This window comes from Rhinopithecus bieti, unplaced genomic scaffold (genome assembly GCF_001698545.2).
Source record: "Rhinopithecus bieti isolate Rb0 unplaced genomic scaffold, ASM169854v2 scaffold_3527, whole genome shotgun sequence".
Classification (NCBI taxonomy): Eukaryota; Metazoa; Chordata; class Mammalia; order Primates; family Cercopithecidae; genus Rhinopithecus; species Rhinopithecus bieti.
This window is the reverse complement of record NW_016804488.1, coordinates 2,469,224-2,490,570: the sequence shown is the minus strand read 5'-3', so window position 1 is coordinate 2,490,570 and position 21,347 is coordinate 2,469,224. Positions and strand designations below refer to the sequence as shown.

The following is a 21,347-nucleotide window of genomic DNA, read 5'->3' as shown; positions in this document are numbered from 1 at the left end:
TTTTTTTTTTTTTTTTTTTTTTTTTTTGAAACAGAGTCTTGCTGTCGCCCAGACTGGAGTGCAGTGGTTCTCGGCTCAATTCAACCTCTGCCTAGCAGGTTCAAGTGATAATCCCACCTCAGCCTCCCAAGCAGCTGGGATTACAGACACGTGCCACCACACCTGGATAATTTTTTTGTATTTTTAGTAATGATGGGGTTTCACCATGTTGGCCAGGCTGGTCTCGAACTCCTGACCTCAAGTGATCCACTTGGCTTGGCCTCCCAAAGTACTGAGATTATAGGCATGAGCCACTAGTGCCTGGCCCAGTATGTGTCTTCATTTACTCTTTTGCTTATTGCAAAATGAGCACTGTGCCCAGCCCGGTATGTGTCTTTATTTACTCTTTCACTTATTGCAGTGGCTAAAACATCCAGTACTGTGCTTCATAAAAGTGGTGAGGGTGGACATCTTTTCCTTGTTCTCCAGCGATGGGGAAGGCATTCATCTTTTCACCATATTGTTTGTAGATGCTTTTTAGAAATCATTTTGACCATGTATACGAGGACTTATTTCTGGTTTCTGTATTCTGTTCCATCGGTTTGTTTGACTGTCTTTATGCCAGTACCACACTGTTTTGATTACTGTAACTTTGTAATAAGTTTTGAAATCATGGTGTGAGTCTTTCAACTTTTCTGTTGTTTTTCAAGATTGTGGGGCAAGTAAGGGTCTCATGAGATTTCATATGAATTTGAGTTTTCTATTTCTGCAAAAAAAAAAATTGACATTGGGATTTTCATAGGGATTGTATTAAATCCATAAATAGCTTTGGGTTGTATTAACATTTTAAATGTGTTAATGCATGAAAGTGTGACATCTTTTACTTTATTTATATCATTTAAAGCATTTTTCAGCAACATTTTCTAATTTTCAGCATACAAGTTTTCATATTTGTTTTATTCATTTTTGATGCTATTGTAAGTGGAATTGTTTTCTTAATTTCCTTTTGATATAGTTTGTTTTTAATGTATAGGAAAACAACTGATATTTGCATGTTGACTTACTGTCCTGCAAGTTTGCAGAAATCTTTTATTGCAGTGCTTTTGTGTTTTTTGGTGTGGAATCTTACACATTTTTTGTATGCAAGATCATGTCATCTGTAAACAGAGATAATTTAATATTTTCCTATATAGTTTGGATTTATTTTATTTCATTTTCTTGCCTAATTGCTGTTCCTAGGAGTCCTGGTGCTGTTTTGAAAATAAGAGGCAAAATCAGTCATCTTCGTCCTATTTGTAATCTTAGCGGGAAAGCTTTCAGTCTTTCGATATTGAGTATAATGTTAGTGGTGGACTTTTGTTATATGGCCTTTATTATGTTGAAGTAGTTTTCTTTTATTCTGAAGTTTTTTAGTGTTTATTATGAAAGTGCATTAATTTTTTTAAAAATACCTTTTCTACATCAGTTGAAAAAATATATATTTTTTTCCTTCATTCTGTTGTGATGTACTACATTGATTGATTTTTGTATGTTGAAACATCTTAACATTTCAGCAATAATCATTCTTGGTCATGGTGTATAATAATTATTTTAATGTGCTGTTGGATTCTGCTTTGTTGAGAATTTTCTATCTCAGTATTCCTCAGGGATATTCATTCGTGGTTTTCTTTTCATGTAGTCTTTTTCTTGCCTTGGATTAGGGCAGTATTGGCCTCATAGAATGAGTCTAGAGGTTTCCGTCTTCTGCAATTTTTGAGAGTTTAGGAAGATTGGTTTTAATTCTTCTCTAAATGATCAGTGACTTTACTACCAATAAAGCCATCTGGTTCAGGGCTTTTCTTTGTTGGAAAGTTTTTGGTTACTGATTCAATTTCCTTACTAGTTACAGGTCTACTCAGGCTTTCTGTTTCTTCATGATGCAGCCTTTGTAGGTTGTATGTTTCTAGGACTTTGTCCATTTCATCTAGGTTATCCAATTTGTTGACATACATTTTCTCTCAGTCCATTTGGAATGCTATAAAAATACCTTAGAAGGGGTAACTTATAAATAATAGAAATTTATTTATCATAGTTCTGGAGGCTAGAAATGCCAAGCTCAAGGCTTCAGCAGATTTGGTATCTTGTGAAGGCTCACTGTCTGTTTTATAGATGGTACTTTCTCTTGGTTGGTTCTCACATAGCAGAAGGAACAACAGCTCCCTTCAACCTCTTTTATTAGGGCACTAATCCCATTCATGAGGGCCCTGCTCTCATGACTTAATCACCTCCCAAAGGCCCTACCTTGGCATTTAAGTTTCAACATAGGAAGTTTTGCGGGACACATTCAGACCATAGTGCAATGGTTTATAGTATTTTATTTTTTTACTTTCTATAAAATGAGTTGTACTTTCTTCATTTTCAGTTCTGATTTTAGTTTTCTTCTCCCTTTTTCTTAGGTAATTGAGCTAAATGTTTGTCAGTTTTGTTGATCTTTTCAAAGAAGCAATTCTTGTTTTGGTTAGTTTTCTGTATTTTTCTATCTTCTATTTTGTTTATCTCTGCTCTAATCTTTTAAATTATTTTCCTTTTGCTATATATAGGTGTAAATTGTTCTTTTTCTAAGTATTTAGGTTGTAAAGGTAGGTTATTGATTTGAAATGTTTATTCCTTGTATAAGCATTTATAGTTACAAGTTTCCTTCTAAACATTGCTTTAACTGAATCCCATAAATTTCCCTTGTGCTTTCTTCTCTGACCCTTTCATGTTTAGGGATATCTTGTTTAATCAATATGTGTGGATTTTCCAGTATTTAATCATATTAAATTAGAAATGGAAAATTGATTGGAAAAGATACTTTGTATTATTTCAATCTTTTATATTATAAATATTTGTTTTGTGGTTTTACATATGGTCTGCCCTGGAGAATGTTCCATGTGCACTGTAGGAAAAAACAGTATTTTGGCATACTGGGTGGAGTGTTCTGTGCATCTTTTAGGACCAGTTGGTCTATGGTGTTGTTCAGATTCTCTGTATGTACTGATCTTCTTTTTGGTTGTTCTGTTCATTGTTAAAAGTTGGGTATTTTTGTTGTGTATTTCTCTCTTCAATTCTGTCCGTGTTTGTTCCATGTCTTTAGGTGTTCTCATGTTTGGTGTATATATAGTTATGATTATTAGAGCTTGTTGTTGAATTGGCCCTTTCATCATTATATAATGCTATAATGCTATGTCTCCTGTAACCATTTTTGACTTGTCTGTTTTTTTCTGATATTAGTATGCTCTTTTTCGGATACTATTTTCCAAGGAATATCTTTTCCATCCTCTCACTTCAACCTATATGTATTTTTAAATCTAAAGTGAATTTCTTATAGAAAGCATATAGCTAGAACCTGATATTAATGTAGGCAAAACATACACACACACACACACACAGACATTGTTATGAAGTTTAACTGATTTATATTTAATGTAATTACTATTAGGGAAGAACTTACTATTGACATTTTGGGGTTTATTTTGTATGTCTTAGAGCTTTTTTACCCCTCTTTTCCTCCCTTACTGTCTTCCTTTTTGTGTAGTTGATCTCCCACAGTGCCATGCTTTGTTTCCCTTCTCATTTCCTTTTGTGTATATTGTATAGATATTGTGTTTGTGATTGCCTGGGGCATTAGATAGAACATCTTAAAGTTATAACTATCCATTTTAAACTGATAACTTATTGTCAGTCACATGCAAAATCTATGCTTCTTTACAGCTCTGCACCCTCCCATTATATTTTGATGTCACAAATTACAATTTCATATTCTGTGTGCCAATTAATATAAATTTATGCTTTTGGTTTCTAAATCTTTTAAGAGTTAAAAATTGACTTACAAACCAAAATTTCAACAATGCAGGGTTTTATATTTTCTACATATTTTGTTTACAGAATTACTTTATATTTTTGTAAGACCTTGATTTATTCTCTAGAGACCTTTCATTCCAAGTAGATACACTCTGCTGGTGGTAATGAACTTCCTCAGTTGTTTATCTGAGAATACTCTGATTTCTCCTCCATTCTTTGAAGGACAGTTTTGTTATATATGTATAATTTACAGTTGACAGCATTTAAATTTTTTTTTAGCACTTGAAATATATCATCCTACTGTCTTCTGGCCTCCGTGGTTTCACTAAGAAATAAGTCAGTGATCTTACAGAGTTTCTCTTGTATATGACAAGTCAGGTTTCTCTTGCCCTTTTTTTTTTTTTTTCAATGATTCAGTTGTTTTCTTTGACAGTTTAATGATAACTTCTGCTTATATCATTTTTTAAATTATTCCTACTTAGCATTCACTGAGCTGTATGTATTTGTGTGGCCATTTCTGTCTGTATAAATTTGGAAAATTGTGAGCCATTATTTATTTAAATAAACTCTCTGCCCTATTCTCTCTCTCTTCACCTTGGATTCCCATAATGCTTATGTTGATCAACTTGATATGGTATCTCACATATCACTTAGGTTCTATTCGTATTTCTTCATTTTTTCTTCTTTTTCCTCCACAGATGCTAATTTCAAATGACCTGTTTTCAATTTGACTGATTGTTTCTTCTGCCTCATTGGTTCTGCTGTTGAATCTCTGTAGCAATTAATTTTTCACTTCAGTTATTGTACTTGTAACCTCCAAGAATTTCTGTTTGGTTTTATTATTTCTGTCTATTTGTAGATTGTGTTAGGGTTTTCCGGAGGGACAGAGCCAACAGGATATATGGGTATATAATAGGGAGTTTATTAGGGAAGATTGGCCTACAGACTTATAAGGCAAAATCCAATGGAAGGCTCTCTGCAAGCTGGGGAAAGACAGAAGCCAGTAGTGGCTCAGTCCTAGTACGAAAGACTCAAAACCAGGGAGGCCAACAATGTAGCCCTCAGTCCGAGGCCAAAGGCCTGAGAGTTCCTGGAAGACTGCTGTTGCAGGTCCCAGTCCCTGAGTCCTAAGGCTGAAAAACCTGGAGTTTGACATCCCAGGGCAGGAGGAAAGAAGGCAAGCATCTGGCATGGGAATTTAAAAAAAAAGAGAGCTAGAGGACTCAGCAAGCAAACTTATCCCGCTTTCTTCCACCTTCTTTGTTCTAGCTGTGGCGGCAGCTGAACAAAGTGCCCACTCACTTTGAGCATAGGTCTTCCTCTCCAGGTCGTCTGACTCATATGTCAGTCTCTGCTGGCAACACCCTCACAGACACACCCAGAAAAATGCTTCACCAGCCATCTAGGCATCCCACAATGCAGACATGCTCATGTTGTTATTATTATTCTAATTTTGTTCATAAACTGCTTTCCTGATTTTGTTCATCTATCCATGTTCTCTTTTATGTAATTAAGCATATTTAGGGAAATTTGTAAAAATTATTTATCAATTCAGTAAGAGATGTGTGTTTTTTAGGGTTGGTTTCTGAAGATTTATTTTTATCTTTGGAATGTGCCATTTTTTTCCTGTTTCTTTATATACTTTGTAAACATTTGTTGAAATTTGAGTGTTCAACAAATAGCCACTTTTCCTTGTCTCTGTGGACTGGCTTAGTGCAGGAGAAGTACTTCCCCAGTCACTCCATTATATGACTTCTGGGTCCCTTCAAACTTTTTCTGCAGTTCTAGCACACCACATCACCTGCCTTTGCTGTCAGTGGCCTCCAATCTGCTATCCAAACTATGCCGCTGTTTCTATCAGCTCTCCAGGTCAGGTGAGACAGAAATTAGTCTCTCAAGTAGTTCCCCAGACCAGCTAGAATGCTGTAAGCACATTCCACACCTTTTCTTCTCTCCCTAGGTGGGAATGAAGAATTGGGCATCCTCACGTCAACTGCACTGTTCTGTTTCCCTGGAGGTGAGGTGGGATAGTCCGAGCTAGAGTGAGCAAAATGTGATGACATTTTCTGCTCTTCTAATTGCAGCTCTTTCTTGGTCAAGCATTAAAATTAGGTTCTGCAGCTTCTTAGCTGGTTTCTAGAATTCTTACAAAGCCACTTTAATCCATGTATTATTGTTTATTCAGAGTTTCCACGGGGGGAAAAGGACATGAAACTTCCTAGTCTGCTGTCTTATTGATGTTACTTCATGTGGAATTTTTATTTGATTTTCAAATCAAATTAGAATCCAGAAGAATCAACTCATAATAATTCTATATTAACAGTATATTTGTGTATTTCCCATACCATTCTCAGTGCTGGTATGTCTTTTAGGGTTTTTCCTTCAAAACAAGTAGGGAATTATTAGCAAATTGTGTCTGTAAAATAATTTCTGTTTTAGCTTGGGAATAACACATTGCATTTTTGCATGGATGAGAACATACAGTAACTTTTAACCTTAGTTTCAGATTTTTTGGTAACATATCAATTATTTTTTCAATGAATGTTTTATGCCAAATACTATGATTTTTACCTTGCTGCATGCTGGGAATTTTGATATTCTTATAAATGTTCCTGAGCTTTGTTCTGGAATACAAGTTATTTGGAAAACAGCTTGATTCATTCAAGTATTGCTTTTTTGACTTCTAAAGTAGGATCTGAGCAGTGTGTTTAGGCTAGATCTAATTATTCCTTACTTCTAAGACAAGAACTTTATGCTTTAGAAGTCCTGTGAATTTTTAGCTTTTCTATTCTGGGTACTATTAAGAAGTAGCATTTCTGACCTGGTATGATCTTCAGATACTTTATCCTTCTGGGTAGTTCTTTTTAGGTCTTGGGAAGATTCTGTACATATGCTGAGGAATACTCAGCTAAATACATGAGGATGAGCTGGGTGTAGTGGCTCATAACTGTAATCTTAGCACCTTGGGGAGGTTGAGGCAGGGGAGTCGCTTGAGCCCAGGAGTTCACGACTAGCCTAGGAAACGTAATGAGACCGTGTCTGATATGATTTGGCTGTGTTCCCACCCACATCTCACCTTGAATTGTAATAATCTCCACATGTCAAGGGCAGGGCCAGGTGGGGATAATTGGATCATGGGGGCAGTATTTCCCATACTGTTCTCATGGTAGTGAATAAGTCTCATGAGATTTGATGGTTTTATAAGTGAGAGTTCTCCTGCACAAGCTCTCTTGCCTGCTGCCATGTAAGATGTAACTTTGCTCCTCCTTTGCCTTCCATCATGATTGTGAGGACCCCCACCCATATGGAACTGTGAGTCAATTAAACCTCTTTCCTTTATAAATTACCCAGTCTCAGGCATGTCATTATTAGCAGTGTGAGAACAGACTAATACACTGTCTCTACAAAAAATTAAAAATTAGCCACGTATGGTAGTGTGTGTGCCTGTAGTCCCAGCTATTTAGGAGGCTGCCTCGGTTGTGCCACTGCATCGCAGCCTGGGTGACAGAGCAAGACCTATCTAAAAAAGTACATGCATACATTCATACAAAATAAATATTAATACTCGAGGATAACCCTCATAGTTCTGAGGACTCACTCTATGCAGCTGTCTCTTCTTTTTTACATTTTACTACTAACAATAGTCATGTTGGCATATTCCCAGATTCTAATTTCCATCTTTTCAAGTCAGGGGTCCTCCTGGGTTTCCCATCATTACCACAGCTAAAACTTGTTCAAGGTAGCAAGGTAAAGTATTCAAACACCTCACCTTATTTGTTTTTGCTCTTAAGGAATGGATTATTCTCCTTCATTGCAAGATGCCCAGAGTCTGTCTTGTAAACTATTGTTTCATATATTTTGTCTGTTTTTTGTTTATATCAAGCGGCAGTCCCTGTTACTCATTATTGGCCAGAGGCAGAAGTTCTCAGTAATTTTATGTTCCTTGCATTACCAGATACAAAAAAGAGGAACAGGTTTTCTTAAGTTTTTTCCCCCACCTATATGTATAACAAATGAAAAACTGATGGAAGTGGAAAGAATAAGGAAAAGGTGTTCAATTATTTCTGCCTTATATTGTTTAAAGTTTTGTCTCTAAGCATTAAAAGCCTCCAGGAGAAAATTTTAGGTTTCTGTCATAGCAAATACTGTACAACTCATAAGGCGAGGTTCTTTGAAGTCTCTGATTTTATCATGGTAACATTTTGTAGAACTTCCCCAGAAGTTTCATGTTCTTCACTTTTGCACAATAAGGTGAAAGATTAGTTTATTAGTTTTTATTAGATTTATTGATAAGACATTTTATGTGTCAGAGACTGAGAAATAAATCTGATTAAAATTTGGGGACCTTCTACCTCAGTAAAATTTCTAGGGGTTCAATGGTATGAGGCCTTTTGAGATAACACAGGGCGAAGGGTATGTTGTTGCATCTGGGTCCTCCTTCAATCAAAAAAGGGGTACAATGCCTAGTAGTCTTATTTATATTTTAGAGGCAACATATTCCTCATTTGGATGTGTTACTCTGGTACATTTACATAGTCACCTGATAGCTGCTAGGTCTGATGGGCCCAGAACAAGAGAAATGGATCTACGATAGTTCTAGGCTGTTGTACAAGCTGCTGTGCCATGTAGTCTATATGATCCAGCAAATCCGATGGTGGTTGAAGTATCAGTGGCTGATAAGGATGCTGCTTGGAGCCCTTGACAGGCCTGAATATGTGAATCATGTCACAGACCTTTAGGATTTTGGAGCAAGGCCCTGACATCTGCTGATAATAACTCTTCTTCAGAGAGACAGCTTCTTCTACAGGGTCTTAGGAAATATTGAATGCTTGACCATGGTCTACCAGGTTACTATGTGAGTACCTGAGCTACCCATCATGAACTGGGTGTTAGCTAACCCACTAAGCCATAAAGTTGATCATGCACAACACCACTGTTATCAGATGGAGATGGTGTTCACTTGATTGGGCCTGAGCAGACCTTGAAGCACAAGTAAATTAATGAAGAAGTGGCTCAAATGCCCATGATCCCCATTCCTGCTACACTGCTTCTCTCTCCCAGTCTGTACCTATGGCTTCATGGTGAGTTCTCTATGATCAGTTGACAGAGGAAGAGCTCAGGCCTGGTTTACAGATGGTTCTCAACAATATGCAGGACCACTCAAAGGTGGACAGCTGTTGGACTACAGCCTCCTGCCTGGGACAACCCTGAAGGACAGTTGTGAAGGAAAATCTCAGTGGGGAAAACTTTGGGCAATGCATCAAAATTGTGCAATTGGAAGGAGTAACGGCCAGATGTGGTATTATATATTCATTCTTGGGCTGTCGCCAGTGGTTTGGCTGGATATTCAGAGACTTGGGAAGATAATGATTGGAAATTGGGTGACAAAGATACTTGGAGAAGAGGAATGTGGAAAGACCTCTTTGAATGGGCAGAAAGTGAAGATATGTGTGTCCCGTGTGAATGTTCATGGGTGACCACAGCAAAGGAGAATTTTAATAAGGCAAGGGATGGGATGACCCCTTCTGTGGATACTAATCAGCCACTCTCCTCAGCCACCACAGTCATGTCCCAATGTGCTCATGAACTACATGGCCATGGTGGTGGGCATGAGATTATGCATGGGTTCAGCAATATGGATTCCTATTCACTAAGGCTAGTATGACTGTGGCCACCATTAAGTGCCCAGTCTGCCAACAACAGAAACCCACATTGAACCCTGTTACATGACTCCATTCTTCATGGTGATCAACCAGCTACCTGGTGACAGGTTGATTACATTAGGCCCCATTCATCAGTGAATGGGAAGATTTTTGTTCTAAGTATTTCTTACTTAATGTTATTACAGATATTTTTAAATTTTATTGTATAATTGCTTTTACTATAGAGAAAAACATTTATTGTTCATAGACTATAGTTGGTGACTGCTTTTCAATCCAGCTAACAATCGTTTCATTTTAATTGGAATGTTTAAATCAATTGCATTTAATTTCGTTATCCATATATTTGGATTTAAATCCACCACCTTTCCATTTCTTTCTATTTTTTCTATCTGTTCTTTGTAGCCCTTTTCCTTTTATTTTGCCTTCTTTAGATTGTGTCTTTTAAAAATGATTCCTTTTCATAGCTCTACCTTGATAGTTTATTATTTACATATCACAATGATTACTCTATGTGGACTGAATGTCAGCATTCTCTTCTGTATAATTTATCCTGGTTTTCTGTTCTTCAGATTTTCCTCTTTTAATTGATTAAAATTTTTTTACCTTATTTTTTCTGTTGTTTAATGTTGTACACTTTAAATATTTATTTTAGTGGTTTTGCTTCAAGTTTTAACATATATACTAGGCGGCAGTATTGAAAGTTAGTTTATTTTACACTCCTGAAAAATACAAGGCCTTAAGAACCTTTAACTTTCCTGACTTGCTTTTATCTTTCATTGTTTTAGTTTCTAGTATTTGAGTTCTATTCTTTTTATTTTTCTACTTATTATTGAGATTGTTTCAGAATATCAGTGTCTGTTTAGATTTACCCACAATTTTATTTATTTATTTGCTTTTCTTCTTATGTTTTAGTCCTTCCTTCTCTTGTCATTTTTCTTTCAGAATTTATTGTGCCTCCCAGATCTGAGTATTCATTGGCTGTCAGCAGTTAAGAAAAATTTTCAGCCAGGATTGTTTTGAAAATTCCCTTTTCTGCATTTGCTTTTGTGTTCAGCAGTACACTTGCAATAAATACATTTTATGTAAATTATATCTCAATGAAGTTATCTAAAATAATGAAATTTCTATTCACTATAATTTGGATTTTCTCATTGATTTCTCCATCTCTCTTTTGTAATATTCTTTTCTAGCTGTTTATGTTTTTCATGTTGAATATTATCTTTAGATATTCATTGTGTTTCATTGTTGTGGCTACATTTAGGTCTAATCTGCTGCTAAAGCTGTCCATTTAATTTTTAATTTTACTCCATTCATTATGTGTATTCAAATAATTTATTTTTCAAATGTGTTTTCTCTCTTTTCATGATGTAAATTACCTTATGTTTTCGTTCCATTTTAAGGTTATATATTTTAAAATATACTTTTAAAGTCATTCTGTATTTTACATAACTGATACTCAATTATATGAATTGCTTGACGATCTAATTTGGCTGTTGTGGCTTCAACTGTTTCTTCATTTCACTATTTACTTCATAATTCCAGTTGATAAAGTCATGCTTTTTAGACCTTTATCAGTAAGTAGATAGCGACTTTGGTCTAAGAATTCACACTGGAGTTTTTCTCCTCCAACCTCTCTACCCTCCCTGCCTCTACCACCCTCTAAGAATCCTTGTTTTCTCCCATTTCTAATCAGTTTTATTTTCTTTGTCCACTGTGAATCAGGGACATAGCCATCATTAGGTTTGTAGCTTTCCCCTCAGTTTTAGCTCTCATCTCTTTTTCCTTTTTCTCTCCCTTCCTTCCTACATTTTTGCTTTTTTTTTTCCCTTTCCCTCTCTTTCTTCCCTTTCTTTCTCCCACCCTCTCTTATTGTAGAAATGTGACGATACAAAATCTTTGTTTCAATTAGGTGATTGTTGACAGAAGGTTTTTTCAAGGTATCTAGTACATCACAAGGTTAAAAATGGACATATTTTTCCTGTTTTTAAATTTCATGTCTACCTGCCCACTCTCTGTCTCATCTGCTTTTTTCAATGAGAAATATACTACTTAAAAGAACTTAATATACCAGTTTACATCTCTAATAATTTCAAGATATAAATTACAATCTGTCTTTAATCTTTCTTTTGAAGAGCCTAATTTTCTAGTGCAAGTTTCAGTTTCTGGAGAAAAAAGCATAGTGAAGAATGGATTGTTTCGCTTTTTGCTTCAGGATTGAAGTTGTCCCCACATTGCAAAGTGAAAATTTTCTGATCTGAAGTTTTAGGATTAATTGTTTCTTAGGAGTGAATTCCAACTTTCATAAAATGCAAATTATTATATAACCCTTACTTTCTTCCTCATTCCTTTGCTTTTGCTCTCAAATTTAGCTCTATCTCATATATCTCTAATATGAGATCTCATATCAGTAGTATGAGATCACATTATTCCTGTTCTGATGTTCCTAACGAGAGAGGGACAATTTTGAGTTTCTGATTAATCATTTTTATAGTTATCTGTAGAGACTTTATGTTATAAAGTCTGTACACCCCTACCTCTTATTTGCATTCTGAGCATCAAAATAATCCCTTTTCTATAAAAATTCACATTTCTTTCCAGTTCATTCAAGACACTTTGTGTTTCCATCTCCTTTTAAAAATTATTTTTCCAACCCCTTTTGATTATTATCGTCATTTATCCCAGAGATTCCCAAATATAGGTGTTAATCAGAGATATTCAAAGAACTCTATTTTTTAGGTATAATATCTGTAACACCTTGTAAATACTAGTTCTCTCCTAGTGGATATTTGAACCTTAGTTGGACTATAATCTTGTATGATATCTGTTGCCTATCCTAAAACACCCATAATGCTAGTTGCTACCTTCTTGTTAGACTAATTAATTAACTAATCTTGTTAACTAATCTTGTTAGACTTCTTGTTAGGTTTGTTAGACCAATCTAGAACATATATTAAAGCTGTTCCAGTCATGTTTATTCACAATGAGCTTGGCATGGTCAGTAGGACAGATTGTAGTAATAACAATAAGCTGTTCATTTTCATGCAAGAATGTATACATTTTACAGATTGCTCATTGTTGAAACAGTAAGTTTTTTTTGTTTCCTGAACCATTGACCAATTGTTGTAAAACATAATCCCCCTCATATATACTTAATCCCTCTATAAAGCTTTTCTTTTCAGGGGGCTTTTTTTTCAAAGGAGTCCTAGGGTTTCAGCGTGTATTCCAAAGGGGTACAGACTGAAGATGAATGACTACTCATCTCGAAAGAGGAGAGAGACTCATCCCAGTTTCCCTTCTCTTCCTAGTGAATACCCAGAGTATGTGAGGGAGAGAAAGTGAGGCATCCCTATTTCTTTCATCTGTCCTTGTATCCCTGAGTCTGGTGACTGTGACAGGGTGCTGTCCATGGGTGTCAAAGTGGCTTTCACCCATGTTAACAGAGGGTGCCCAAGGGGGTGGGAATATCTGCTCTTACCCACATATGCCCTATCCCCTTCGCTGTCAGTAGCCTTTGAGTTTTCTAGACCTCATTTATGCCATGGATACTAGCATGGCATTTATCCATTAAATGGGAGACTTGGCTTAATCAACAGGAATTAGTCATGCTTACCTGCTCTGTGCCTTTTAACTTCCATTATTGTCTGCCTCTGGATCCCTTAGATCCAGTTCTCTTCCTAGGGCTTTGACCTGAAGCTTGGAATTGAATTTGGGACAAAATGTGTTTTGGGGAGATGGCATGGACTCTTTATCATAAGCTGAATGCTAAGGTGAAGCTGTAAAATTGAGTCCTCTTCCAACAAAGGAGAGAAAAGGATATCTTGTGACATGCCAAGAAAACTGGTGGCTATAGTTACGCCTGCTAAGATTTGGGAGATGGGTCTTGACTTTGGCTCCATTAAGGAAAACTCCAGGTGATGAGCACCCTATTTATTCCTTTCACATGGGAGGATTTTCAGGATAATTGCTCAGAACTAGAATATTGATCCAGATTTTTACATTGCCCATACCCTTTTTTCCCTTCTGGTCTGCAGTCAGAGATTGCTGGTTGTTTCACAGGAATAAGCAGGGTTACTCTAAAATGTAGGCAAAAACTTAAAAGCAACTAATGAGTGTAGATTTTCATGACAAATGTATGATATGTTTTGAAACAAAATTTCTCTCTCCCTAGTCCTCATTTTTGTTAAAAATAAATCATGATAGGACTAACTTGTTTGCAAAAAAGACTTCAGTCTTATACTTGGCCTGATTATTTGCATAACGTGCAGCAAGAATAAGTATTTTTACATAGACCTTTTAGATCTGCTTTGATGGAACTCTGTTCCACAAGGAATCTCAGATAGGACTTTGTAAAGCCAAGCCCAGCCATGGGTTTGTACCCTCAAACCTGTGAGTTGGGCAAACTCCTCTCTTTTTGAGGTTCCTAGAGCATGGGGTTCTTGGGCTTGTTAGAAACTGACATTCTTTACTCACTGCAGATTAGGAACCCCATACAGGGACTGTGTACACAAGGGATGAGGCCATTTCCTCCCATGGGACTTTTATCAGCTCTGCAAGTTGATCTTGATTCCTTAAATGGAAGCATACCCTTCCAGTCAAAGCTTTGGTAAAACAACCAGTTTCTCCAATTGTGTTCCTGTTGCAAAAGAAAATGGATGCTTATTGCACTGATGCAAACAACTATATTGGCATAAGTTAAGAATACTCAGAACTAGTTTCCCAATTCTGAAGAAGCCATGCAGAGACAGAGAGACAAATATGCTCCAAATTTTGTTCATAGGAGTATAACTTACTCAGTTATGAAAGGTTGTAAATAGCTCAAAATAAGCTTCCTTGACTCTGAAAGACAAAACAAAGATCAGCAATGTTCCAATCAAAAGTCATTACTGAAAACCTTACTTCAGTTTTCTATTAGTTCAGTCCATTCAGTTAACTCTTGTTTTGCTTGATATTTGTGAACATTTCAGCTCTTCATGAGTCCTGTATGTTTTTCCTTTATTCCAATGTCACAATCTCCAAAGTTTTCAGAATCCTGCATTTGAGACCACCTGTCAAGAGTTTTGTGACTGATTATAAACCATCCTTTGAAGAGGATTAAAATAAGACAACAATTTTCTGTGAATAACAAAATATCCATGGTAGTTACAGTTAGAAACATGATTAACAAAGAGATTTGGTTATCTCTGTGGTTCATAATAACTTAGCATAATGACCTTAATTGTGATTGATAGCATATACTCAGAATTTTAGAAATCCCATACAATTTTGGAACATATATTAACACTATTACATAAAATATAACCTAAATTAGAGATTAAGCATCATTTTGGCAATCCCGTGTACCTAAGCATGTCAGATAATCCTGTTTACCACTCTTCTAGATGCTTCAGGGGCCCTCTGTAGCATCTGAAAGCTAGGTGTCAGGAAATACAATTTTTGAAACTGAAGTTTGATTTGGGGAGGCCTGTTAAGTATGTTAGAGGTTTAAAACACTTGAAGATATGAAAGAATTCCAAATTTCCATATTATTTATTTTTCTAAAGCGATGACTTAGGATTTTTTTTTTAAAAGCAAAAATCTCTTATAACCCTTTACAGATTTAGCTAAAGAGCAGATTAGTGCATCAAGAGTATTTTGTTGTGCTTTTATTTTAATGCTTAATTTACAGACAAACCATATAATACCCTGTTGAGTTTAATGTATTCACACATGAAATTTCTTTTGTAAGATTAATTTTACAGTTTTCCACAACTTGTTTGAACTTTTAGCTTTATCTTATCGAATTCAAAACAATCCTAAATTAACCCTAGTCAATAATTTACATTTTGACAACATCTGCATTTTACCAGTAATCTTTAAGACTGTTTTTATTTTCAAAAATTAATGTCATGTGAACTCAAAGGTACCACGCTTTTATTTTCCTTTTAAAAAATATTTGATCCAAGCATTTATCATTCTTTAAGTCAGTTAATTAGAGCTCTTTTTTATAGACATCACACACACACATACACACATGCACACTCACACAGGAAACACATATATAACTACACAGAAAGGCAGAAGAAGATTCAGTAACTATAAGACTTTTTGTTTGCCAGTCTCCTCATTGGATTATTGACCTCTGGATGGAACTCTCTAAGGCTAGGAAAGACTTAAAGCAAGGCTAGGAAAGCATGCAGTTTCCAGGGCCTAATAAACAGGTATAGCTGGAAGATAAAAACAGATTTTGAGAGGGATCTATCCACCTCTAATTCCTGGGGCTTCTTTAAGAAAACAGAGGTCTCTCCCAAAATGGAATTTGTGGCACCTTTTCTGTTTTTCCCAAGGAGTCCCAGGCCATGAGAAATTATCTTAGGGTCTCTTATGTATGCATTAAGACAGGCAAGGCAAAATGGAGAAAAATAGTTTAGTCAGCTGAGAAAAAAATCTTTTTCCGGGAAAATCAAGTTCAAGAAGAGAAAAACATAAAGGCCTTTTAAATATACTTATGACTTGGATATCCATTTTGAATTAAGCTGAGTGCTGTTTAAAAAAAAAATCCTTTTAAATCCCTTATTTCTTGACTTTATCCATGCCAAACAGCCAATATTTGTAGCTTTGAGACTTTATCAAAGATAATCTCCCAGGTGCTCAGAGAGGAAAATTCAAGGTGGTTGGTGGAGGGTAAGAGAATCAACAAATGTCAAAGGTCACACAGATAGCAAACCAGAAAGGACTCACTCCCCTAAGCTAAGATTTGAACCCAGGCCGCCATTGTAAAATGTTAGAGGTTAAAACAAAGCACTGCCACCTGCTTACAGTAAGGTCATGTTTCCAAGAACATAAAACAAGATGAAGGCCTGCAGCGAAGTTTGCCACTGACCAGTTTACCAGATGGCTTAATATAGGGCCTGTGGAGTCCTGGGCCCATATCCCATCCTTAGGTACCCCTCTTTTTGACAGAACCGTAAAGACATGTAAAGCACTCCAGATTGGCTGTAACTTAAGACCAGCCTCACAAATCCTTTTTCATAAATAAAACTTTATGGAGAATATAAACAGTGATAGTTGGGGTCCTGGCCTAGTAAAATGTCTTCTGAAAGGAAAAAAGCCTTTTGTGTAAAAGTTAACTCTTGACTTGGTGGAGACAAAAAAAAAAAGAAAAGAAAAACAGCTTAAAGTTCAGGGCTGTGTTAACTGGGGGAAGAACCTCTTATGCAAATGGTTTCCTCCAACAAGGAGGGGAACTTAATTGCTGTTTCTTCCCTGGGGCTGGAACAGAGTTAGACTTCTTGGCCAGGGGAGGGGAAGACACTGGACACACACGTGGCAGGGAATGCTGGCCAGCCTGCCACGCAGGACCCTTTGGGCATGGGCCCCAGCCCCAGCTGGGAGGGAAGGGGGAACGGGTGCTGCTGCTTGCCTTTTAGTCCCATGGGTGCCTGCAGCCATTGGGGTGGGGTGGTGCCATTACAGTCCTGAAGAAAAGAAGGAAAATGCCATAGAAAAGGCTAGGTTAGACAAGGTTGACATTCCTGACCCCCAAGAGCAACAGTGGGTAGGGGATGCAGTTTCTTCTACTCTCAGAAGTCCAAGGACCAAAAGGCTCAGATACAAGAGGAGAAAAGGTGCTTTGGTCTGCATTTTACTCACCTTTCCTCATGTCCCCACATGGGCCACCAAAATGATGCAAGATATTTTGCTCCTTAGTTCAGCTAAAATCCAGGTCCTTATCACACAACCAGGAAAAATTAGGCATATGTACTCATTGAAAGTTTGAGAACGGAATTTATTAAAGAAAGTTCTCAGAAAAAAAGGGGTTCTGCCAGCAGGCTTCCAACTCACAGATTGAATACCAGGTCACCACACATATGAGCTGAAGAGGCCAGGACCCTTCTCACTGCCTAAGGTATGAATCCCCACTGGCTGCACCCCATTTTCCCAGTGTGCAGGCAGGCCCCCAGTCTGTTGCCAGCATGCACAGACAAGACCCTGGGCAGGTTCCCACATCTGCACAAAAGCATCTGATGTAAACACTTGTGGGGCAGGTCGGAGGTTCTCCAGGGATCCTCCCTTATCTGCCTCCTGTATCTATCACTAGGTTTTCTCAGGTCTAACTTCATTTAGGTTTTTTTTTTTTCCCATGGGGTATTAGAAGCCTAATTAGGCTCTGTATGACCTAATCTGAGTGATTAGGAGTGTCTCCTGACAGTTTTAATTATAGTCTCAAATTTAAATGCAATTACTTTCATAACACATTTATACATATTTTGAATATCTTTTATCTGAAATGGTTGGAACCAGAAGTATTTTAGATTTCAGATATTTTCAGATTTTGAAATACAGTAAGTCTTCACTTAATTTCATCAATAGACTTCTGGAAACTGCAACTTTAAGCAAAATGACATGTAACAAAACAACTTTTACTACAGGCTAAATGATATAAATGAGAGTTAAGTTCCTCTGGCATATTTCTGGTTGCAAAAATATAACCACATTTCAAAATAAAGACCCAAAACACTTCTAATATTAAACATTGAAATAAATGTGAGAAATACATATATTTAAGAAAGAGTAATGAAAACAAGGTATGATAATTATTTACTTGTTCCAGTTCAGTGTCACTGGTGGCTTTAGCCTATTCAGGTAGCTCAGGACTCAAGGTGGGAACCAACGCTAGACAGGATACCATTCCATCACAGGGTGCACTCACACACATCCACACTTACTCCTAGGGGGACAATTTAGCCATGCCAATTAATGTAACATGCATCTTTGAGATGTGGGAGGAAACCAGAGTACCCGGAGAAAACTCATGCAGACATGGGGAGAACATGCAGACTCCATGTGCACAGTGGCCTAGCTAGGAAGCATTTTTTTTTCTCTTCAACATTATAACAAAATGACATTGAAGGAAAGGATATTATTTGAGGACCTGCTGTATTTGCATATATATAATGAGATATCATGGAGATGGAACCCAAATCTAAATAGAAAATTTATTTATGTTTCATATATACCTTATACTAGTGGTCCCCAATCCCAGGCCTTGGACTAGTACCAGTCCATGGCCTGATAGGAAACAGGCCACACAGCTGAAGGAGAGTGGCAGCAAGTGAACGTTACTGCCGGAGTTCCACTTCCTGTCAGATCAGTGACAGCATTAGATTCTCATTGGATCACGAACCCTATTGTGAACTCCACATGCAAGAGATCTAGGTTGCACGCTCCTTATGAGAATCTTAATGCCTGATGATCTAAAGTGGAACAGTTTCATCCCAAAAACATCCTGCCACCCTCGTCTGTGAAAAAACTGTCTTCCATAAAACCATTCCCTAGTACCAAAAAGGTTATGAACCACTGCCTTATACAGATAACCTGAAAATAATTTTATGCAATATTTTAAGTTACTTTATGTATTAAACAGAGTTATTTTATCACCCTTTGTGGGTGTTTTTGCATGGGAGAATCTGGGCATTATAGAAATTGTAATGGAAGGAGTGTAACTTACAAGATATTGGAAGAACTGAGTAGACATGAGGTGCACCATTAGTGGTTATAGATCAGCCTGTGTGGTCCATTTATCCCTGCTCCTGACTAGATTGGAGGTGCAAATTAGTGTGGCAGAATGGAGTGGAACTAACTAGCTTGTAGCAGTTTGAATTTATGCGTACCTCATACATGAATGCATAGATTTTAGCAGTCAGAGAAGTCTAAGGCTCTTGTTAATTTTAGGAGGCAAGCCAGTATAATTATTACAAACATAAAGATAATTACAGATCAGAATGGTGCTTTTTTTTTGACTTAATTTTTGAAACAGAGCTAGAAGTTGTAATGTGTTATATTTTTTCTTGTTTTAAATTAAATTTTCTTTGTGAAAAGAGTTGATGTTGTGCCTCAGGATAAGCTTCTTACGGATGCTTATAATATATTATTTTAAAGTACATTACATGTCTTATCATTCAATCAATTTCAAAGAGCTTTCTTGATTTTGCTCATATACTTATCCATATATTATTCAAAATACAAAGGGACCAAAAAGTTTGGTTATATCTTCAAATGATTTCTTTGCATTGTAATTGGAAGTACCTTTAGAAATATTGGATGTATATAGATGACATCTTTTCAGTTTTGTGTGTTTTATTTATATTCTTTGAGTGCTAGAAAAAATAACGACCTTGAGACTTTGTTTTCCTCAAATTCTAAATCCACATGCATCCTTATTTGTTCTGAAATTACATTTTTTATGGCTAACAATTTATCAAATTGTATTTACATTTTAGGCTAAAAATCTCATAGAGAGATTCTTTAATCAACAAGTAAAAATTCTTGGCAGACGTGCAGAACAATTACCTGTAATATACTATATTGAAGGTACTCTCCAAATGGTTTGGATTAATCGCTGCTTTCCAGGGTATGGAATGAATGTCCAGAAACATCCAAAATGTCCTGAGTGCTGTGGTATGTAATGAATTACGATTTCATGTTTTATATTGTTGAAAATTTACTTATTTTCATTAAGCCTAAGTGAATGCCTATCCCTTATTTTTACCATCATTTAGGTATTTTTTCGTAGTTTATTTAAAGTAGTGTATTTGAAAAGACTATGTGAATCTAAAGATGTGAAAGAAAAAACAGTCTGGCTTGATTTTGGCCTTGGTATTAATATTACACCAGGGGAGTTTAGGATCACTAGGTAGTTATCTGGGAGGAAACACAAATAATAGTTATGAGTCACTTAGAGTTCCTGACTTTAAAAAAAGCCAATTAACATATCTTTTAGAATCTATTATTGATGAATTTAGGTTTGTATAGTCTATAGTAGACATCTTTGTGACTTTTTCCTTCCTTTTGAAATAAGTAAATGAAATGTTTTATTACCAATTGTTTTTTCTAACTTTTGGTCCTAGCACTACAGTATCTGAGCTGCTCTCTGATGTTTATTCTTTCTTTTTCATCTTTACTATAGAAGAGAGTTCTGTAGAGGCTGTTGATTTAGATTAAGCACATGAATTCAAAGTCTTTGCATTTCTATTATTGAGAGATTAATGGGCCAATTAATTTTCAGTCTTAAAAGAGTTTTAAAAATTTATACTGATGTCACTAAATTTATACCTGTCTTAGTCTGTTTCATATTGCCATAAGAGAATACTTAAGCCTTGATAGTTTATAAAGGAAAAAAGTTTATTTGTCTCATGATTCTGCTGGCTGAAAAGTTTGAGATTGAGCATTCAGTGAGGACCTTGGTCTGCTTCTACCTGTGGCAGAAGATGAATGTGAAGGGGAGCCTGAGTGTGCAGAAATCACATGGTGAGAGAGGAAGCCAGAGAGGGGGGCAGGTGCCAGCCTCTTTTGCATAGCCAACTTTCACAGAAACTAATAGAATTAGAACTCGGTCACCCCTGAGGGAGGGTATTAATCTATTCATGAGAGATCTGCTCCCATGACCCAAACCTCTCCCACTACACCTTACATCCTAACACTGCCACATTTGGAATTAAATTTAAACATGAGATTTTATGGGAATAAGCAAACTATATCCAAATCATAGCAATATCATTCTCAATAAGTCACTTCTAATTGTTCTTTTCTCCTTTCTTTCTGCAGTTTAAGTTAGATTAAAAGCCTTTTCATAAAATAGACCATTAAATATTCCTTTTACTTTGTTTTCTTTGATTTGGCTAGAGTTATCTTTATAACATTTTGTGTTTTGTTATTGTTTAAATATATGAACTTTCAAAAAAATACAGTACCAAGATATATTATGAAATAGAATACAAATTAAACAAATAACTTCCAACTGTTAACTTTGTAACTATTTTTAAAATCGTGATTATATGTATTATTTTATATATATAAAAATCACTGATTTTAAAATCATATGATTTATATATAAATCATATGATT

The 21,347-nt window shown here is 36.2% G+C and overlaps 2 protein-coding genes across 4 annotated transcripts in view; one reads left to right on the top strand and one right to left on the bottom strand.

Moving 5' to 3' along the window:
• ZPBP (zona pellucida binding protein) overlaps positions 1–21,347 on the top strand; it is a 154,735-nt gene that overhangs the window by 86,096 nt on the left and 47,292 nt on the right. For all 3 annotated transcript variants that reach the window (XM_017868569.1, XM_017868568.1, XM_017868566.1), the window contains one exon: positions 19,724–19,901. In XM_017868569.1, the coding sequence (XP_017724058.1) occupies positions 19,724–19,901 (178 nt within the window). The remainder of the gene's footprint in view (positions 1–19,723; positions 19,902–21,347) is intronic.
• The window catches only part of VWC2 (von Willebrand factor C domain containing 2), a 228,946-nt gene continuing 222,020 nt past the window's right edge, over positions 14,422–21,347 (bottom strand). Inside the window, exon 7 of the transcript XR_001884782.1 lies at positions 14,422–14,509. The gene's annotated coding sequence lies outside the window, so the exon portion shown is untranslated. The remainder of the gene's footprint in view (positions 14,510–21,347) is intronic.